General features: G+C 41.1%; 1 protein-coding gene and 1 long non-coding RNA gene across 7 annotated transcripts in view; one reads left to right on the top strand and one right to left on the bottom strand.

Annotated features, from left to right (window-relative positions):
* Positions 1 to 10,062, bottom strand: part of GSAP (gamma-secretase activating protein) — a 47,904-nt gene extending 37,842 nt beyond the window's left edge. For 2 of the 6 annotated variants that reach the window (XM_069801758.1, XM_069801757.1), the window contains exons 1-6: positions 9,849 to 10,062; positions 6,209 to 6,282; positions 1,690 to 1,746; positions 909 to 978; positions 413 to 469; positions 190 to 278 (exon numbers count right to left, since the gene is read on the bottom strand). In XM_069801758.1, the coding sequence (XP_069657859.1) occupies positions 190 to 278; positions 413 to 469; positions 909 to 978; positions 1,690 to 1,746; positions 6,209 to 6,282; positions 9,849 to 9,933 (432 nt within the window). In that variant the 5' untranslated portion in view covers positions 9,934 to 10,062. Of the gene's footprint in view, positions 1 to 189; positions 279 to 412; positions 470 to 908; positions 979 to 1,689; positions 1,747 to 6,208; positions 6,283 to 6,572; positions 6,857 to 9,848 lie in introns of those variants that run through there. The other 4 variants (XM_069801754.1, XM_069801756.1, XM_069801755.1 and 1 more) reach the window with 4 other exon arrangements.
* Positions 10,025 to 13,070, top strand: LOC138688952 (uncharacterized). Its single transcript, XR_011327744.1, has 3 exons — positions 10,025 to 10,754; positions 11,311 to 11,461; positions 11,841 to 13,070. It is a non-coding gene; the product is annotated as an uncharacterized lncRNA (long non-coding RNA).
* Positions 13,071 to 20,389: the final 7,319 nt, after the last annotated feature.

Raw genomic sequence — 20,389 nt, 5'->3', positions numbered from 1 at the left:
ATGTCAGAGAAATATTCTACATCAAACATTTTATGATGTTTCTAATTTTTTTCATTCAATGAAGAAACACAGGCACACCATCTCTGTAACAGTTGCAAGATAACATGCGATATTTCTGCACTCAACCACTTTTTCTCTCTAGCATAGTGGATTTAAAAAGTTTGTATTTAGATTAGTTGAATAATTTACCTGTACTTGAACACAGCTATCCACAGCCTTTAGGACTCTCACATTGTTAATGGGATGAATTTCAATTAGCAAGGTTAAATACTTGGATACTGCAAAAAGAACATGTTTTAGATAACATTCTTTTTTATACACAATTTTGTTTTCTAAACAGAAATTATGGGGGGGGGGGAAAGCAAAAGGGTACAGTATTTCTAACAGTATTAAAACAATCCACTTGTAGTACCTGACTGTAATAGCCGACTTACTCTTTCTTCTTCTGTATATTGACGGAAGCTGACCGCTAAGGGGGGGGAAAAAAAAAAAAAAAAGAAAAGCCAACACAACCACAGTGAGCATGCATATTTGATATTAATCTTATGAAACATTCTCGAAGAGCAAGCATCACAAATTTTTTTACCAAAAACATCTATGTTAAAGGAACAACAGAAGCTCTTCTAGATGTAGGAGGCATGTATAAATACAGGAGGGGGAAGTGAACAAAGGGTCAGTGTGTCTTAGATTTTTATTTTAACAAAACAGCAATATCGTTACAGCTCTATCTTTATGTTGTTACCTACATTATTTGGTGATGGATCCACCAAAATGCATAGACTGCTGTGGGCAACATATGGATCAAAATAGATTTAAGTAATTCTAGACCCAAATGTATCATCCTCCTAAACTAAATCATCTTTACCATGACACACACAAAAAAAATTAATGATAAAACACATATTTACCCAATAATGTCCTTTCATTGTTGACCGAACAGCTGATTATTCGTAGATCCCTCTCAAACATATAGAGGTGCTATAGAAAAACACATTAATGCTAATAAATTATTTTTTTTAACCATATAAAGAAAACCATCTGATTACTCCTCCTTAGGAAAACACTGCTGACCAGTACACCGTATTTATTTTTAAAACAAATCATTTCACAGCCAGAACCATATTTCAAGCTTCAATTATATCACTTCTCCTTTTTCTGGTTTGTTTGTTTCTTACTGGTTCTTTTGAGCTCTAAGTTGCCACTAGAGCAACACAGCAGACCTTTATGTAAATACAAAATTTCACCCATTTCATACTGTTATAGGGACACCTGTAAAGGCCCATTATCATGACTCCAGCCACTGAATTGCAGTACATTCAGTTTTAGAATAATTTCTTACAAATGGTAGCACCAAACAGACTGAGGATGCACACATAACAAAGAAAAGCCAAAACAGTTACTTCTTAGCACACACGTTCAGTGTGAAGAAGACTGGAAAGGGCTTGAATTGGTTGTTTAGAAAAAAAGGTTGCAGACACGATGCTTTACTACTCCCATGTCATTGAGATGTTCTGTAATGTTCTGCATCTTAATACTACTGAGCATCATTCGAATACCTTCTCTGGTCTCTCTTTCGTTTCAAACGAGCATACACTCCTTAAGGACATAACTTAAGCGTGTTGCAAGGCATCAAAATCTGAAACATTACAGCACTGTCTTCACCAGGGAGAAGCCTGGCATTGCTCTCACCTCATTTTGTTTAGTTTGAAGATCGTACAATCCAATGTGAGTATTTCTCTCATTTCCCTATGGATGAAAACAAATCAGCACTGGCAATGTAAATACACACAAAGTTAAACATTGTTTTTATTTTTTTCCCACCTCCCTCTCCTCTTCCCCCCCGCCCCTTGACACACATCCTCACACACTTTCCTGTCCTATAAACAGGCAGTTAATTATCTAATTCCAAGAAAGCAAGGCAAGAAAGAGAACAAAGATTTTTTTTTTCTCCTTTTAGAAGTAACACATGGGATAAAGCTGAAATGTGGCCAATTCACAGCCCACAAGCCGTTGCATAAGCCAAGTGCCTCTCTCACTTCGGTTCTAAACTGGTTTTAGTTATAGGCAGTAGGGCCAGGAAGAGAGATGTCTGTACAAGAATGAAAGGGGATGCTATGGCCCTTGGAAGATTTAAGGCTGGTGTTCCAAACCTCACCAACTCGAGAGCACAGAAACATCAAACATCACCAAACACAGCTTCCAGTGATCTGGCTGCAGGCTGGAAAAAGGATTTCAGCTCTGCCTTAGGAAATTATTGTTTGAAGGCTAAATATATTTCACAAGCTCAGATGACACCATTAGCCTGCTGCCTTTGAAAAGAAACATAATACACATCCTTTCTAGCTTACTGGTAATAACATAAAACAATTTTGTTTGGGGCACTTCTAAGACTATTCAAATCAAAACGTATTCTTAGTAATTTTCACCATGCTTTAAATTTTCAAAATAAAAAAAAAATTAAAACAAATTCTGCTTGGCAACATATATTGTATATCAAATCAAGCTGAAGTCCATTAATGTACTCTAGGTATAAGCACTAAATTGCTGAACTGTTGAAATTAAATCCAGCTACATAGGCCTGTACTCAAACAGTGAGCATCATTGTTTTTAACTACAGCTTGGGGGGGAGAGGGGAGCAATCTGTGGTTATTTACAAAGTTATGGCTTCTTGCTTTGTGAAGTTAAAACAAAAGCCTAAGTATTCTCTTCCTAAGGGGTCTATTTCTGAGTGTCTCATTATTGTTGTGCCAATGACAAAAGTCTTTGACTTCTGATTTAAACATGGAAAACAAAATGTCTTTATATTAAGACACAGGCTTCAGGCCTCCTAATTTAAGGTTAAGCAAGTGCTTTCACAAATAACCATCTTTGCAAGTGTGTCTGAAACGCTAACATCCTCTGTGCTTAGCTACTGAAAAAATATACTTTACAAGACTGGTAACAGCACTACAACAGTGCCCACATCTGTGCATAAGCCGAGATGCTTGTTTTCATGTTTACTCTGAAGATTCTTGCATTGCCTTGCAAAATAGAAGCGCGGGCACTAGAATTCACTGTTAAAAATATCTTCTTTACACCAACTATTAATGTCATGAAAGACAGACGCTGTCAAAACTACAGTACAACAGAATACCGTAAAATAAGCTTGAAAATAAAGCTCATTCTCCACCTTCCCCTGATTTCATGCAGAATGCACTTGATTTACTTCCACTTAGCAGACAAAGGTTGTTTTCTATTTGTATCTATTAGGAAACAAGCCAGGGCAGCTCAGTTTAGTTTACATCCTTGTTTGTGCACTATCCTCACTGACAATGTCACAGCTAAATTTTGCTGCTATAAAACCAACAGGAAAGGCTCACAGACATATAACTGCGTCTTGCGAAAGTGGTAGCTCATTAGTCATAAATAGTTTATCATGAAGTGGGGAGAGTGAGAGAAAGAGGTATTAAACTGCCTTAACAACTCAGTAAGATCTGTAGTTTCTTAGAAGCTGTAATTACATCGTGTTTCTCCAACATAAGTTTAAGGAAACAGAAGGACTAACTGCAGACACTAAAAGCAGTCTGTTTTCCCCAGGTAAGCTTTCCTGTGTGACGAAGTATATTAGCAGAACAGAATAGCAAAAAGCAAAGAATACTTATATTTTAGAACAAGTTTGTAAAAATTTAAACTAAGGATCAAATTGGGACCTAAAACTACTTGTCATTCACTAAGATGCATACACCAAGACTCTTTTTTCTTCTATATAAATATAAATGGATACTCCACTTAAAAGGTTTGCGGTGAACTCCAAAGCCGTAGAACTATACCCATTCATTGTCAATGGGCTGTTTGAGGAAAGAAAACATTTGGATTGAATCCTTGTTAAGTCAGTAGTAAAGTATAAAAAGACAGACACACAATACTCCCAACACTAGCTGGTTTTTAGCATTCTACTCTTGAGAGCGGAAAAAAAATTCAGTCCTGGTTTAAGGTATCACAGTCCCAAGGTGTGACTGCAGCTGACAAAGACGTAACTAAATTAACAAAAGCATAGACATCAGGAAAGGCACAGCATTAGCAGCTCAGGACCCAGCCTGTTCAGGACACAGGCTAAGTGCTATGCAGCTACAGCCTGGGACACCACATGTGCTCCTACCAATATACAAGCCACCTAGACCAGCATGAGGTTTGGGGCAGACATACCCACATGTTCTTATCATGCAAGCAGACAAGTGTGGATGTATTGACTCCCATTGACATCAATAGCACCTAAGTGGGTACCAACACTTTTAACTGATGAGCAGAAGTTCTACTGATCCAAGAAAGAAATGTGTACAAACACATTATGAGCAACTTCTCTGTGGGAGAAGCATCATACATTTAATGCAATACCACCTTAAGATACATTTGTTCTTCATGAGAAAACTCCAGGAAGTATCTTCCAGTTTACCCATTAACAAGCGTAAAAAACAGTTATAGTGGAAGTAAACAAAATATGTCAGCATCCTTCCCAACAGAAGAATAAATAGATGCTTGTTCTTCAGCAGGCTGACTCACTCAGGAGAAAAAGATCAGACTGCTTTAACATGGTAAGAGAACAGGAAGAGAAGTAGAAGCATCTTCTTTGGGATGGCATTTGAGAGGTGCAAACTGCAGCACAGCTGCGCAGTTTGTTAGTTCCAGTTCTCAGGCTTTGTCATCCAGCCATTCTTACCACAGGCTGCAGAGGTCACTTTATTCCCCAAATTAGGAAAGAGAAACTACCGTGAACATTTTCAGTGACTTCCTATGCAGCCTTTACCCACAGGTTCAGGAAACTAAGCCTAGGTGTTCAAATCCTCCTGCGAGTCATCAGCCTATTCAGTCAATGAAATCTAGTGGGTTATTTGCCCACCTCCTCCACCCCACATTCCTCCTCCCAAAGTATAGGCTACAAGTTGCCAGTTCTCTAAACTCCGCCAATGGTTTTGCTCAGATCCCTACTGACCAGAGTGGGAGCTTTGATACCTAGCATGCAGGCAAACACCTACATTTAGATGTGTGAACCTTGAGCTACAACCCATCCCTTGTGCCAGTTGCAAGAGCGTGAACAGCATACAAGGCAGTTGGACTCCACTGTCAGAAGCCCAAAAAAGCTTATGGTGACATTCCACAGATGCTAGAAAGCAGGAACATCACACACACACAGTAACAGATGTCCTGTTGGGAACTAGATGGGTTACTTTCATTAAGTCTTTCTAGAGTTTTGAGCAAGGAAAAACTTGACACATTCTTTAGTGTTGTTTTTACTGTTACTTTTGTCTTGTACAGACTCCCCTCCCTATGCTTGTACTAAAGGAAACATCCACCCACAGTTAAAGTGTATTATACCTTGATGAAGACCTCACGTCTTCCCTTAACCCTAGGGAAGCTGGAGAGTTTTAGCACTGTTGAGCTGGAGGGGAACAAAAGGCAGTCCTATTCTACTGGAGTCTGCTATCTCTAATCCGTACTCTTCAAAAACCAAGATCCTCCAGAATCCAGCTGGGTCTACAGATCTGAGATGCACAGAAAAGCAGCACAGTTTGTCTCATCAAGGGGAAACCTTCTCAAACCATATAAAAATCTCTTGGAACTACAGGCATTTCAACCTAAAAGCTATACATATGCCATGGAGTGCAGAATGCTATGTTAAAAAGGGTAGCTCTACATACTTCAAGACATCAAATAAACAACAGTTACTTCAGACTACTTGCAATAAAGTGCTACAGATGAATCTTAAAGTAACAAAGAACAGAGAACACAGAATTAGTGTTAGATAAATGGCATCTTAGCATATATATTGGTAGGAGGAAACATATTTAACTAAAGCAGTGCACATGAATTTAAGCCAGACTTCCCTAAGAAATTCTGAGGGTAAAAGAATGTGCTGCTTACGAAGAGTTTATCTGTTAAAGAAACGTCATTTCACTCAGGGCGAGATTCTGGCCCCCCAAAAAATCAAGAGCAAAACCCCTACGGATTTAATCAGGTCAGTACTTTACTCTCCATTTCATCATTCTTAACCTTAGTCTGAAGTGGAGATGGGTATTTTCCCATTGCCCAACCCTGCAAGTTGTCATCAGTCGAGTTTTCATGTTCTAACCCTCACTGCAAAAAATTTTGAACTACAAGGACTCAGTTAGGCAAGATACATATATGGGGTTATTCTCAGCTATATTTTTATTAAGTTGCGAGACAGACATACCTTCCAGGTATAAATAATTTTACTGTTTCTTTCAACATTTACAACGTAGAGTGCTGACGATTTCCCAGAAGTATCTGAAACGATAAGTATCAAAAAGCATAGGATTTTCATTTGAGCTGGTTCATCACACAATTTATGCACACTTTAAGCAAAGATACTAAATACATTTTTACATATAAGTATTTCTTTGTACATGCCAAAATTACTCCCTTCTGGAAAGACAGAGAGAATATTTCCTTACACCATGATTTAAATCTGATAAACTTCAACACAAAATACTTAAGGGGTTTCAAAACACGCAGGAAAGAATTATTTATGTAAATTCCTAACTCTTCATTATAATTGTGATTCTAATGGCCACTACCTTTTGTGATGAAATGGAATATGCTTTTTTCACCATCTTCCATTCACAGAAATTAAATTGCATTTATCCATTATACACAACACGGGGTTCCAACAGTTAAGTTGCACTCCAATCCTCAGAACACTACAGGGAGATAGAACCAGCCTGAGGAAAAGCGTCCCTTGCTCCCACCTGCCCCTTCAGCATCCCAAAGGAATGCCTGGAAATAAACTACACCTTCAGAGATTAGCTCTACAACAACACACACACATGCACACACACCCCCACCCCAGAACCACAAGATTAAGCACCACATAGATATATAGAGAGAGATACATATATATATATGCAACAAACCTACGAGTACAAGGGAATTAAGCAATGCAGGACAAGGGATACGATGTGGGATGTGAATGGAAGAGTAGGGTTAAAAGGGAAACAGAGGAGCAAGAAGCTAGGATGGACAAAGAGAAGAGCACATCTGGACAAAGCAGTGCAAAATAAGAAGGAAAACACCAGAAAAAAAGATAAAATGTCATACTCAAGATGACCAAAATGCATGCTTTCCTGATGCTGCTTTTTTGTTTTCTAATTGCTGCAGCCACCAAAAGTGCATTTATCTCAAATGGAACTTTCATTAAAAGTGGAAAATTTGCCCTTAATAAGGTTAAGACCTGCATGATTGGTACTAGTTTTAAGATAAAGGTAGCCTGTGGTAAGCATCAGCAAAAAGAATTCTCCACAACTCTCGGCAAGCATTTAGTCAAGTTCGACACTATTTACTTTGCAGTTATCACGAAGCATTGGCAGAAGACAGACATGTGAAACTTAAGTTTCACAAGCCTGATACTATAAACTCGCTTGTACAGCTCGCAGTGATATGAAAAAAAAACCTTTTTGTAAGTATTATCAGAAGGAAATAAATTCTGTATTTTATTGTGGGAGGACAATGAAAATCCTTCGTGTACATTTAACAACTTATCACTTTCTACTGGTTTCAGATCACTCAAGGTACACTACAATACCACTACATTAGGGCTAGTTGATGACGACTGAGAAAGTCTCAGATAACCATATATTCCGCTCTTCTTTTAGTGGAAACTTCCCAGAATGTAACCACCACCTCAAACTTTCAAGATGAGTACTATGGTCTCCACACTTCTCTCTCATACAATACTTCCTCAGAACAGAATTTAGCTAGAGAAGGTCCACACAAAATCTCCATGTCAATGAATTTCTCTATCACCCAACTTAAGAGACCTTAAAGATGTTGAAAAGGTTCCTTTTCAGAAGCGAGTTTCATGTCACTGAACACTGTCATTGGGAATATGGAGCCAAATTAGAAGTGGCAATCATCTCCGCCCTTGGAAAGTCCTGCAGGAAAACTGCACATGGAATTACAGCTTCTTCCTCATCCCCACATGATGAAGGGCTGCAAAAGAACCAACCCAACCTGCCTGCCCAGCAAACAACTCACATCAACATACTCTGGAGAATGCAGCGTTTGATTTCCTGAAGGCCGCTATACGCGGCTCATACAAAAATAAGCGGAAAGAAGAGAATGAGGCTGGTTCTTTTCACATGCTGCTCCCCTCTCATCATCATAGCTACTCCCAGCTCTCATGCAATTAGAAATTCTCAAGCTATCAAGGGTTTTCAAGTCCTCAGTAAAGAAAATAATAAATATGAATAACTATAACATCTGAAACCACTGACACAAAAGTACCATGGCTCCTAAAAATTGCTTGCTTTCTGTGAATAGGTATTTCTTTGATGTTTAAATGAGTCTTTTCAAATTCCTGCCTCCCACCTTCACCCTCCTAATACAACAACACTACATCAAGGGGAAAAGTCAGTACACAGACAAAAGTTGAAATGCCATACAGCAATACTGGTATCTGACCAGATGCACCTTCCAACCTAGATTCTTCTGATTCTGTATTACCGGGGGCATTTACTGAATGAAGAGTCTGTAATACATTTTAAAAAGCTGAATACAATTGTCCCTTTCCCAAACACAAGTCAGCACCATTTTGAGATTGTTGTGACATAAATGCATAGGTTGACTGATTGAATTCATCACAGATGAAGTGATAAATTCATAGATTAATTAAGTATGGAGAATTTCAGAATCTTACCTCAAATCCCTTCAGTACACCATTCAACAGTTGTTCAGTAAACTACTTAGTGTATGTGAAATCATTTTTAACAGATTCTGTAACTGATGGCTTGGTAAATAATTCTCTTTTATAAAATAAAAAAAAGCTGATACCTTCTAGTTTACCTCCAAACAAGTTGTTATGAAACTATTTGATAACAGCTTCTCAAGGTGGGAAGCAAGTTGAATATCTGGAGTTAATTAAAAGCAACCAAAGGAGCTGAGGTTTCAAGTTGCATCAGTGACCATCTATTTCTACTGAAGTACTACTTATTATTTCTTTTTAGACTAAGGTTTCCATCAGCTTCTGAAAAGAAGAACTGAGCCAGCTGTCCTGCAGATGAATGAGAACAAACACAAGCAAAAAACCACAGGGCCAAGAATACAGGGTGGTCATTCTTTTTTTCCAACCACTGCACCAAGTGGTCGCTACGCTACCTATAGCACACCGCTGTGACAGCTAACACTTCATCTAATTTTAACTAGCACTCATTTACCACATAGACAAAAGTGTTTGGGTTTTGTTGGGGTTTTTTGTTTGTTTTTTTTTTTTCCTTCCAGAAAGGGGAGTACTGTAGAAGCGGGAGTCACGCTAGAAGCCTTTTTTTGGGGGGGGGGGGGGGAGAGAAAAAACCCAAACGCGTGAAGAAGCAGAAGAGCAAGCTGCCGAGTGTAGCTGACGCGCAGAAGTGCTTTCGGCACGTCAGAAGTCCCCTGAAGACGCCAAACTTTCCCGCCTTTGCAGGGAGCTGAGGGACGAGCCCCCCCGCCAACGCGCGGCCCGGGGGCGGGCGTAGCTCGCTCCTCTGGAGCCCGGCCGAGGCGGGGGGCTAACGGCGGCCGCTCCCCCCACCCCGCTCCGGAGGGTGGCACTCCGCCGCCGCCGCCATGAGCCCCGACACCCCCCGCCGCCCCGCGGCCCTGACTGGGAGGCGCAGGCCCCGGGCGAGCGGCACCCAGGGGTCTCGCCCCAGGCCCGGCTCCTCCGCCCGCGGGAGAGGGCAGCGCACGGAGGCGGCTGGGAGCGACCGGGCGGCCGAGGGGGAGGGAGCCCTCCTCGGCCCTGCCCGGGGAGCGCGGAGCGGGCGGCCCCGCCGCAGCAGAGCCCGCCGGCGCAGCGCCACCGGCCGCGGCGTTACCTAGAGCCGCCGCCCAACCCCGCGCCGCCAGCCAGGGGACCACATCCCTCTGCAGGTCAAACTCGGCCACCAGGTGAAGCAGCATAGCGCCCTCCTCTCGCCCCGGCCCCCCGTGGGACGCGGGGCGGCTGCCGGCCCGGCTCGGCTCGGCTCGGCTCCGCTCCAGCCGCCGGAGCTGCCCGCACCGGCGCCTACGGGCCGGCCGCCACCATGGGCCCGCCCGCTCCCGCCGCCTCGGCGCCCATTGGGCCCCGCGGGTGTCACTCAGCTGGCGGCGGCGCGGAGTGGCTGGGCGCGCTCCCGCCTCCCTCCGTCCCCCTCAGCCGGCGGCGGGGCGGGGCGGGGCGGGCTCGCTCGCTCGCTGAGGCGTTCCGGCGGTGCTGGTGGCTCTGCGAGGCCTCGCCGTTTCCCGCTCCCTCCCGGGGGACGGGAGCCGCCGGGACAGCGCCCCAGAGCCGCGCCACACGGGGGGGCAGCCTGCGTGCAGGTGACCGTGGGGCTTCAGGGGGTCTCGAAGGCCCTCGTTTGCCCGTTGGAGCTGGCGCCCGGGCTCCTCCCGAGGCGTGCTGGAGGAAGGGCTGATCGGTTTTGAAGCTTCCCTCACGGCGTGACTCGGAGTGCCTTAAACAGTTGCCTGTGGGTGAGGCCTGGTGTCAAGCTTCCGACGCCCGGTGTCCGCTCATCAGAAGGCCCCGGTCATTTGTTACCCTCCTCGCGTTCCCCCTGCAAGTGTTAGGTGTTTTCCAGAGTGTCAGGCAGCATCCCTGTTTTCTGAGATTAGGCACTGTGAAATTGCTCGTTGAATAGATAAGTCTGCCTGTGCAAACTGCCTTGGCAGAGCTCAGGGTGTCCTCTCAGGCTAGGCCTGGCATGATCCAGCTTTTCGTCTCTCTGCTAGGAAAGGAGGTAAACCTTGGTGTCATCTTGGGGGGTTTTGTGGTTTGTTTGCTTGGGGGTTTTTTTTAGCTTTTGAAAATATTTGTAGCGCTGATAAGATGCTACTCCATGGCTATCTATAGCCTGCCTGTAATTACCATTTCCCTTCTGACATGCGCTGGCTGATGTCAGCCAGCTAAAAGTGGCATAAAAGTGGATGGGCTGTAAGGGCACACACCAAGCTAGACATATGCTGAGTATGGAACAGCTTGAGCCTTTTCTAAGAGGTAATCCAGTACCAAGTTTTTTCCCCTCATTGCTAAGATTTGGGGCTATATAAAGACCAGACGAGAATCAGGTAATGTCTGCAAAGTGCAGACGAAAGGCAAGTTGATAATTGAAATGCAAAGCAGACATATGCTTTCTCTCAAACTCTGTATTGCCAGCTTTTACGATTTTATCATGAGTTTCATAATCAGCACTGTTCTTAAAGCTCCTTGGATCAAGTGGTTGTGCAAAAATTTCAGCTTATATTTTCACTTTTATAAAATCAAGCTTGCAAATGTGACGGGAATATTTATTTCAGAGGCAAAAGTAAAAAACAGACAAAAGGTCCCAAATGGATGCATTTTTCAAGAGATGAGGTGGGGCTAGTTCATGATTATGAGTATTTGGGAATGACACAACCAGAGAGGCAAGCAAAGGAGGGAAACAAAGCCAATGAAATGACTGATTCTGTAAGTATGTGCAAAATGGGAAATTTTCACATGGAGAAAATCTGTGCCCAGAGATATAGAGTGTGTTTAAAGCCAGGATGAGGCCAACTGGCCGAATCTTTGCTTCTGCTGTAAAACAAAACATAAAGAAATGTGGACATGGGTAACAAAGATTCTGCCTATAACAGCAGGCACTCCAAATGCAAAAGGACAAGAAAGAAAATTAAATATAGCTGTCTAGTTTGATGGCCCTGCATTAAAAAAAAAAACAACAAAACAATAACAAAATCCAAAACAACTGTCACTGTTCTTTTGTTTCAAAATCAACCATGTCACTTATTATAGTTCTTGAAAGAGAGCCCACATAACTGGTGGATGAATTATTTTCTAATATTTACAGACCAAGAATCATATGACAATGCTGTTCTTCTAGAGTGCCTTACACAATATGAGAAAGGCCTTTCAGACAGTAGGAGCTGCATGGAGTTAACCAGAGCAACTGCTGGGTCCACCATAGAACTTAAGCTGGTCAACATGATTAAAGGAAATTGGAAATGTTCTTAGATGATGTGAGCTGGTGAGTAGCTATGGAGACAAGTAGGTGTAGAGATCCATTCTCTCGTCGCCTGTGCATAGGATACATTCTACAGTCCTTATTCGGGAAAGGACTGGAAGAGTTTGTACAAGTTGCTGAAAGAAGTTGTACAAGTAAAGATTTCACTGTCAGGTGTGCAGTAGGAAAAACCTTTCTTGTTAAGGAAATAGTTAACAACAAAATTTCCCCTCAGACTGTGTTTTCACAGCAAGGGACCCTTCATTATTTTTGTATACCCAATAATGTTTGCATTATCTCACTGAAGTTTATAAATATGCTTTCTTGAGACTCTTGGCATAGAGTGGGACCTCACCTCCAGTGCACCATCCCAGGAACTTGGAAGAGCTTCTCTGATGTTAATCCCTGAAACTGAGGCAAGACAAATTCTCTCAGAAGTTTCCCTGTCTTTTCAGTGAGAAGAAGGAAGTGATAGCTTGACAGATGAAGGGATTTGAGAAACAGGAAGGGATGAGGCAATTCATGATGACTGTCAGGGTTTAGAGATACAGAAGCATGAGAAGAGCAACCACGTAGAGCTGGGGAAGATGATACCAGCAGGAGCTGACGGAATTGATAGGAGCAAGGAGCCAGAACAGAAGAGAATGAGGAAGAAGGAATCTGGAAAGGCAAGACAAAGGTTTACAACCCGTGTAGAACTGAAGTCAGTATTCCCAGAACTGAAGTCAGTATTCTTAAGTTTCTCTGTTGCCCAGCAAATGATTTGAAATCCACTATTTTCTAGTGGCTTATCTGTATAATAAGACAAGATATTACTTCTGCCAGTTTCTTTGGTTCAAGTGGTAAAGGTTTCTTTGTGACTCTTAAAGGTCCAACAGTGCTGATGACCCTTGGGAATGTTATTATGACTCCATGGTGTAATTATCTGTGCTTTCTCAAAAAATCACACACCATTACATGTAAAAATGAAAATAAAACCACTTCTGGTTTAGATAACAGTCTCATTGGTTGTATATTCATTCAATTCTAAAATGTGATCTGTGCTATGAACAAAATCAAAGGGGAGTCTTAAGTAAAATGGACTGTATACTACAAGATGAATGGTATTTCAAAGAGAACTGATTAAGCTTGTATAAACAATGCTTTTTTTGCAATTTCTTATTTTTGAGAGCTTAATTCACAGTCATGATATACATTAGGAATGCATATATCTGCATTCAGTTGCCAAAAATATATCTAAGAGAAAGCAGATGGTTTGCCTGCCTGTTTGTGTGTTTATATAGTACAGAGGAAATACTTCCAAACAAATAAACGAGGTTCACAGTAAATGGAGAAAGTGATGCAGTTTCCGAATTGATTAACTTTAGCAGTCAGACTTTTTGAATTATTGCAGGAAACATCATAAAATGCTGACAACTGATGTCAGCATAACCTTAAAATGAAACTCCGAGTGCCCACTTACTAAAATGTACAAGATACCCCATCTTTCAAGAAACAACAGACAATTGCAGATTTGGGGCTGTACAGTCCTACATTTAAGGAACAAGCAAACGATCTTGCATAAGAATTTGCAAAGCCACGAAGAAAACTTAATCCAGTGCTGCTCTTTCTCCTCAAGATACCACTACCTAAGTGTTTGCTACAGCCACTGTCACCTGAATAGCACCTAATACTTTGAAGTGGGGTGGGGTTTCTTCTTTCTTTTCTTGTGTTCCCATTGTTATCTGCTGGTTTTATTTTCTCACTTCTACCTGTAATATCTATGTCCTTCACAACTATAAAAAATAATTCACAGATTTAGAGCTTATTATGCAAAACTATTATTCCCTGAGCCATCAGCCTGGGTACGCACAGTAAAGGCCATATCTACAGGCCCAGAAATCCAGGTTGAATTCCTAGAAGCACACCACATTCCTCAGAAACCACAAAGCTGACTCAGAGTACTTCAAGTAGTAACTCAGCACAGTGTATCACGCCACCTCAACCCCGATACATAAAATTAAAAGCTTGATGCAAAAGCCATAAGCATCTAAAAAAACCCTTACATTGTCTTCAGCAGGCTTTGAATTAAGACAGAGGGTCTGATGTATTCTTGATAACAACTGCCAACTTTGCTAGATGGAGAAAGAAGCTCTTGGTTTAAGAAAAAACAACCCAAATTCTTATCTCTGCCAAGTGAAATTAATGTTATAACCCATTTCTGACTTTTGTTTCCTTTTTGCTTGCACCATGAAACCAAATCGTGAATTTCACTTTCTATTTATACTCGGTTTCCTTTTCTGATTATCACGCTCAGTTAGTTTGGGTTTCTAGAGCCAGGCTGAAGCTGCGTGCAGGCACAGGAGCTGATCCCAATGGAGCAACCTCCAGGATAGGGATGTGAAACTAAAGCACTTAGAAAAAACCGACAGATTAAATTTTTCTTTTTTTTTTTTTTTAATCATGAATCTGTTCCCACCTTAGTAATGGGAGGATCTCCCTCGAATTTTTAGCTGGAGTGGGTCTTGACCATAGTCAGGCAAATCATCAGAAAGCAGTAGTGGCCCTACTGGTCATATTGTAACCAGCATCAGCATTTTTACCTCTGACAACACTTTTTGTGCTAATTGTGTGTGTGCCTATCATCCCTTTTCTAACAGTTCATGTGGCAGGAATTACAAAATCATAGCATGACACAGCTGTGGGGATGATGAGGCATTGCCCCCTGTCCTGGCATTGATGGGTGTAACATACCTTTTAGCTCTCTCAACAGAATAAAGCTTCATTCATCAAAAAAAATATATGGACCCATAAATCATCAATGTGTTCTGCATCAGGAAATTATACTTAAGACTTCTTATGAAGAATGAATATCTGAAATAATTATTTAAATGCATGACAGCCTGGCAAACAGCTCATGACTTCTTCGGGAAGTACTGCTTACTGAGGGCAACCTCTTTTCCTGCCATTCCAGCAACAGAGGGTTTATTGTCATCGTGTCTAGACAGTTGTTTCCTTGAAGAATGTTTTCAGCCAGTCAAACACAAAATACATAAATAAATTGTTTTCCTTAAGGAGGTAGTCAATATGTTTATTAAACCCTCTAGGAAACAGAAATAAGATGCAATTAGGAATCAATATTTGGTAGTAAAAATAAAGGCTGCAATTCAAGGTTGGTTGAATAAAATACCTTTATTTCATTGTGTGAGAATAACATTGTTTTTCACTATCTTTAATCACAGAATATCAGCATAAATCAGAGTAGTTTCACTGAAGTCAGTCAGCATCTGTTACAGATGCCAGTGGTTCATGGATGTGCTTTTCTATGCTTTGTTTAATAATTAATCATAGGAAATAGTCTTTTAACTACTAAGGAAAAAAATTCCATCTTGCTATTCATGCTTATATTGAACAGCACCTTCTTCTTTTAAATAGCTTCATTGAAGTCAATAACATGCTCAAGCCAGTAACACACTTCAAGTCAACACGGCTTCTGAAACAATTAAGGTATTCCTCAAAGCGAGGCAGGGGAAGAGAATGGGACCTAACGAAGTCCCTGACTGTTGTCCAAGTGGCCTTTTTGTTTCCGCCTGTTCTCCCTCCATGGCCCAGGCTCTGAGGCTCCTTTGTTCTTTACACAGACTCACCCCTGCTAGCTAGACGAAAGCTCTGTGAGCGTGCACTGTCTCAACAGCTGTTGAAGGAGCTCTTTGCTCTGTGTTTATTCTTCCAGCTACAGCCTCATTAGGACTCATCAGTAGTGTTTAGAAACTTGCCCTTTTTTCCCATGTGATCTTTCAGTTTTGACTTCATTTTGCATTGCAAGAGGACAGTGTCGATACTCTGCAGCAGACTTGCACCTCTTTTGGGAACAGATATAATAATGCATTTATCAGCAGATCAGTTCCAGTTTCTTTCACTTTTCAGGTATCTTTTCATTTTCATTGTCATTTTTATTATAAAATGTAAAAGAAATATTTAGCAGAAATGCATCCCTTCAAAATGTAAGGACACTACAGAAGGGAACAGCACAGGATGAATGCATCCGTTGAGTTTCGTCTCATTGAACTTCATCTGTTTTGAAACCAGGGTTCTAGTATGAGTTCTTTGTCTAGGCTCCTTCTAGTTAATGAAGAAAGAGAAGAACTCCAGAGGGCAACTGATACAACCTGGTTTTGGTCCTTACTTTATGGTGCATTTTGCCCGAGTCTGGATGCTGGGTGTCCTGTCCTTTCCCATCTCCTGTCATGCCTACCGGGAATGTGCAGCTGGAGGCCTGGAGGAAAGTGGGACTGTCCCTTTCCGTGTCTGCCTCCAATTAGATCGCATACAGTTTAATATGGAAGGGGGCCCTGAGGGTGCGGTTTGATGAGCAGCTGATCTAACAGCTCATGACTTTTGAAAGGACGGTCCCAGACTTCCCTTCCTTCTCCTTTTTTTCTCCCTATATGCATTCCCAGGTCATCCAGCCTCTTTGTTTGCCAGCTCTGCTGCACATCTGACACCTCTGTGATCCAACTCTACTTGATAACCCTCTAAAATCTATTTACTTTTTTTCTAATGGTTTAATTTTCTGCCAGGTTATGAAGGTGTCTCCAGTCACAGAAGTCTTTTATAAGTGCCACAGCCATTGCAAAGGGAAGTGGTGGTAGTGTGCAGCCGGCAGCAGGGAGGGCAACAGAAGAATACACCTCCCTGTATCGGTAGCACTGAAGTGTTAGACCCACATGGCTCATTCAAGCCTCTGCCAAACACTATCCTCTGACTCTCAAGTTGAAAGAAGCAGTCATTTTTGCCCAGCATCACTCTGGTCCATTGCCCAGCCACTGCTGGCATAGTTTCCAGACCAGAGTACTTATCCAACTGAAAAATAACGTTGAGGGGAGAAAGAAGGAGGTGGGAGGGGCTGGTTTCAGTAACATCAGCTACCTATCAAGTTTACCGAACCCTTGCATCAACAAAAATGAAGATACTCTACAGAACTGGGAACAAACCACTCACGCTGGGCAAAGGGCCTTGGGGAAACTGGTTTTCCTGATGTTGGTGCTCAGTTAGGGCAGTTTAAGTTTGTGCCAAACTACAGCCTTAGGATGGGGTTAATTGTCCATGGAGGTGCCTGCTTCTCTTGACTTACAGTAAAAAGGAGCCTAGGTATCAGCTCTTAGCTGATATAAGTCAGGCGAGTAAATCCCATTCTTAGCATCCTTGGCCTGATTTCCTGTTTCCATCAGGATCAATAGAAACCACTAGTTTTTAATACCTTATTTGTATGCTGTAACAACCATTCCTTTGATACAGTGCAACACTTTAAATACATTCAAATTATTCTCTCGAAATCTGAATACATTTCCCTGGCACATCCTAAAAATATCTTTTATTTATTATATGTGTTGGTTCCAAACAAATGTCACATTAATAAGCAGAGAGGCTTGGGTAGGTGTACGTCATTAGTCACGCAGTGGTTTCTTTTTCCAAAATACTTCCAGAATTCAATCTGACCTCTTTTAACAATGAACTATTTATAGGATTCATAAGGGCCTTATCCTCCAACCCTGACTCAGCCAAAACTCACCACTGACCTTGACCTCCTGTAGTCTATTCTTATAGCCTTACTCATGTGAGGAGCTTTTATTCACTGACCTGACTTGGGGAGCATATTCTCATGAGTATGCTTTTGCAGGCTTGGTTCCCAGCTCAGTGGGACTTGGTAAATGTCACAGAATCAAGTCTTAAGATGCATATATTATTTTTATAATGTTATAAATGCAAAAACAAGGGAAAAATATGCAGCTAAGTTCTGCTTCCAGTACCGCAACAGTAAACTGAGTGTAATTACATTAGGTTTTTACAGCTACAAATGAAAGCATTGAATACTCCTTATTTTGGAAGAGAGTGCATATATTTTTAGAAGAAAGCAGTCAACTAAGTTTCTGAATCATAACAACTATTACTGAATAAAGTAGTTGTTTTTTCTCAACAAGATATAATTATTTTTAGGTGGAATATTGTTGCAGTTTTAGGTGATTACACTAGTGCAGTATGACAATGGCAATTTTTCCTGTATTTTTTGCATCTTCTTCTGTAACGTCTAAAAACCTCTTGTGTTGATGTCCCTAATAATTTTCTATTTTTCATTCTGTTACAGGATGGTACTCTTTTAGAAGCTGATATATTGTCATTAGTGGATTTGGGTAACAAGATGTGTTGTCTGTATTAAAAAAATACTCTTAGCAGTCTACTGTCTTTCAGTTTGTTTGAATGACTCTTCCAATTATAAAGATTATAAATGGGTATACTTGATGTGTCTTCTTTCCAACCTATATTGTGTTACATATCTCTTTCATTTCTTTTCTTATTTTCTCACTTGAAAGCAAAAAAGTCCAACTTTTTAGGTGCTTTTTAAGTCCCCAGTGCTTTTTTTGTTCACATCTGAACCACTTCTTTTTATTTCCCTGTATTTTATTATACGTGGTGAAAGTGTATTTATTATATACTTGAATCATCAGTATATTATATAGTGGTCTTTTGTAGCTCCTGTATTTTATTTGTTCTTTTGAATATAAGCGTGTAATGAAAAAGTGTCTTCAGTTAGCTGTCTACTATGATGCCTAGGCCTTTTTCTTGAGTGGTTACAGTAAAGGTGGAATCCATTATGCTTATGAGTAACTGAAGGAATTCCTTCCAGACAGCACTGTCATGCATTTATCAGCATTTGACTTTATTTGTCTGTATTGCCAGTTAACCTAGTTTCACCAGCCCTTGGAGCTTTTTGTATTCTTTTATAGTTCTAAGTGAACTTTGTAAAAAAATTTGGTAATCTGCAAATGTTGCCAATGTACAACATATTTATTTTTCCTGGTATTCTAAGGTATAGGTAGATACCGCCAAGAAAATGATAGCATTTCATTCTACAGTAGTTGCCTTCCTCTATATACTTAGTGAGATGTACTTGATTATCATGAAAGTAGTGCAACTTCTTCGAGGTTTGCTTGGAGATCATGTAGAAGGTGCTTACAGGACATACTCAGTTTAGCATTCTTCTCCTCTTGTTTCTTTTCCTAGCTTCTTCACACCATGAGTGCAATTGCCGCAACTCACTTCTTATAAAAAAAGTCTCAGAGGCACGAACATCTTTCCTTGCTTCTGAAGACCCACAAACTGCAGGGGCACAGGCAGAAAGGAGTTGCCCTTTATCAATCGTGTTGGAAGCTGAGGCTCAGCTTTTTTTCTTTCCCAAGACCAGGCCAAGGCCATGCTGGAAAGCAGACCACGTCTGCCCTAACTATCCCATTACTGGCATCAGAGCAGACGGTTCTGTTACTGGACCCCATGACAATTCTTGTCATCTAGGTCAATACTTACAAGCGGTATCTGCAAGGGGACTTGCTTGCTTATTAGTCGTGTGAAGGCTCCACATGGATAAACACTACTCTTAGACCTGTGTTCAGTACTTCTATCCATTCCAGATCCTTCATGTAGTCCTCATGTTTAATGGCCATTGACCCTAATGTCCTACAAGCAGCAGTCTTTGTGCTTTGTCTTTTTTTTTTTTCCTAAGGTGTCCAGCCTCCCTCCATTCCCTCCAAAACACAGCTGCTATAGATATCTGTGCCAAGTTCCCTACAAGCACATACTGGCCAGCCTCCTCTTCCATCTTTTCCTCTGCGTGCTCCTCTCCTTTAACCTTAGTCAGAAAACACAAGCATTGAAATCATTATATCTGACATGCTTACAGCTGCCAGTCTGCCCTGGTGTCTAACCAAAAGCCTTCTTTTTTTTCTTTCCTCTTCCTCTTTCTCTCATTTGGGGCTACTGGCTCCTCATTCCACTACAAATGCCACCAGTCTCAAACCGAGGAATGCTGCAACTGGGCTTGATTCTACCACTTCCCACAGCATTACTTAATTGTTCTTGTAATGGCAGGAGTACAGGAATTGAAAATGTGTTTAAAATTGCATATGAATTGCATTGTTGTACCTTCAGAATTGGTCAATTCCAAATGCTTCTGAGAAAGGTGCAAGAAGCCCTGCAGTTGTCAACTAAAGATATTATGCACCTGTATTGGACATTAGGTTTCATTCCAATCTCTAATAGTCAGAGACTGATTTATGCCTCAAAGTCTAACATTTAATATTCCAGGGTATTTAGATTAATTAGAACTCCTCATATGTTTGAAATCTATAGAAATGTTTAATTCCTTTTAACTTTTAGGCTTGATGACCTTTTTTATCCACAGTCTAATTACAGGGAGGGTACATGAGAAGTAAGAGAGAAGTAAGAAAGAGAATTATTTAAGAAACTGCCATCATTTATTTGCTTTGAATTAAATTCAAACTCCTGCTCGATCTTCCCTATAGCACTTCTTAGTCTTCTGTGCTCTTTCCTAAGTTAATCACAATTATCTTTTAAATTTGTCT

This window comes from Haliaeetus albicilla, chromosome 14 (genome assembly GCF_947461875.1).
Source record: "Haliaeetus albicilla chromosome 14, bHalAlb1.1, whole genome shotgun sequence".
NCBI lineage: Eukaryota > Metazoa > Chordata > Aves > Accipitriformes > Accipitridae > Haliaeetus > Haliaeetus albicilla.
The sequence above is the reverse complement of the archived record's forward strand: the minus strand, read 5'-3'. Positions and strand labels throughout refer to the sequence as shown.